At 46.7% G+C, this 1,343-nt stretch overlaps 1 protein-coding gene across 1 annotated transcript in view; it reads left to right on the forward strand.

The window, feature by feature from the left end:
- The window catches only part of LOC104532236 (alpha-2-macroglobulin-like protein 1), a gene marked incomplete at its 3' end in the record, with an annotated part of 34,666 nt that overhangs the window by 8,723 nt on the left and 24,600 nt on the right, over nucleotides 1-1,343 (forward strand). The window contains exon 12 of the mRNA XM_029087314.1: nucleotides 584-748. Within this exon, the coding sequence (XP_028943147.1) occupies nucleotides 584-748 (165 nt within the window). The remainder of the gene's footprint in view (nucleotides 1-583; nucleotides 749-1,343) is intronic.

The raw sequence follows: 1,343 nt of genomic DNA on the forward strand, positions 1-1,343 counted from the left end.
GAGTAGCTCCTGGAACTACTCTGTGCAATAAAAGTCATATGGGATGGAGGTGGCATCAGCAGGGAAATAACATTCCCTTCAGACACATGCTCATGGTAACTTGGCAGAAGTCACTAAAGCCTTGTATATCAGTTCACCGGCAGTCACCTCTGACTCGGGTCCCCTGGGTGATGCTAGGACTGCTCTCCCGTTGGGACTAGAAACACTTTCACCTGAGCTAGTACTAACCCTAGCATGAAGGAGGGCAATGAACAGCAAGAGTTAAGTTGCTGGAGACAAGACTGTTTCTGATCATCAAGTATCCTTCAGCATTGTCCAAGAAAAAGCTCAGGAACTGAGGAAATCACCTTTTTTTCACTCAATAGAGGCGTCTCATTCGGCTGCACTACCACTTCTTTCTAGTCCTGACCAGCTGCACATTGTTGGTTTTGTGTATTTGTTGCACTTTTATTTGGATCCTTTCAACCTGTCTGAAAGCTAGAAGGCCTGAGGAAGCCAAATGATAGAAACAATCAACATTAAATACTGGCAGTGTCTTGGAGCATGTCACAACAGGGTATTAACTTCCTCCCCTTCTCTGCAGATGTTCTGCCACAGTGGCAACTCTCCCCTCAAAAATGAAACGGTCTACCTAACAGTTGACGTCAATGATGAGGAGAAACACCTGTCCTTCCTCACGGATGAGAATGGCGAAGCCCACTTCTCACTGGATACCACCAACTGGAACAGCACACTGGTTTCTCTGAAGGTGAGCATCAGCCACAGAAAAAGGAGGATAAAGTGAGTGTAGATTGAGGAAAGGGATAGAAAGTGGAAGAAATCTGAGGCTTTGGAGCACAGTCCTCTGTCTCCTGATCTCATTTGACCATATTTGTAGAAGCATCTTTAATTACTCTCCAGTGCCATCTCCTCTGGGAAACTGGAGGCTCTGCTGCAACAGTTCAGCCAAATGGTCACCAAAGGTGCTCTGCTGTCCTGAGCTGGAGCATGATCTTTTGTATCCCTTCTCATCTTCCTTTGGCTCTCCTGAAAACATCTGTTAATCTAAATACTTCCTTTGAGGACATTTCCCCTTTCTCCACTCTGGGACATGCTGGAGGTGGCTGAGCAGAACTGGCTGTTGACACCTATCTCTGTTGAACTCCACTTCTACTGACTGCCCTTGTCCTGCAGTAGCACATGGTTTGTCCAGGCTCAGCTTGGCAGGTAGCTGCTCTTGACCTTCCTTTTAATACCAAACCTTGAAGCACTCGGCTTCTTCTCCTCACAACTTCTGATCCTACATCTGGAGCTTGTTGTTACCAGCCTGGCAGTACACTCATCTTCCCACTACATGCATTCCT

The sequence above is a fragment of the Antrostomus carolinensis genome, unplaced genomic scaffold, assembly GCF_000700745.2.
Source record: "Antrostomus carolinensis isolate BGI_N321 unplaced genomic scaffold, ASM70074v2 scaffold17151, whole genome shotgun sequence".
Lineage (NCBI taxonomy): Eukaryota > Metazoa > Chordata > Aves > Caprimulgiformes > Caprimulgidae > Antrostomus > Antrostomus carolinensis.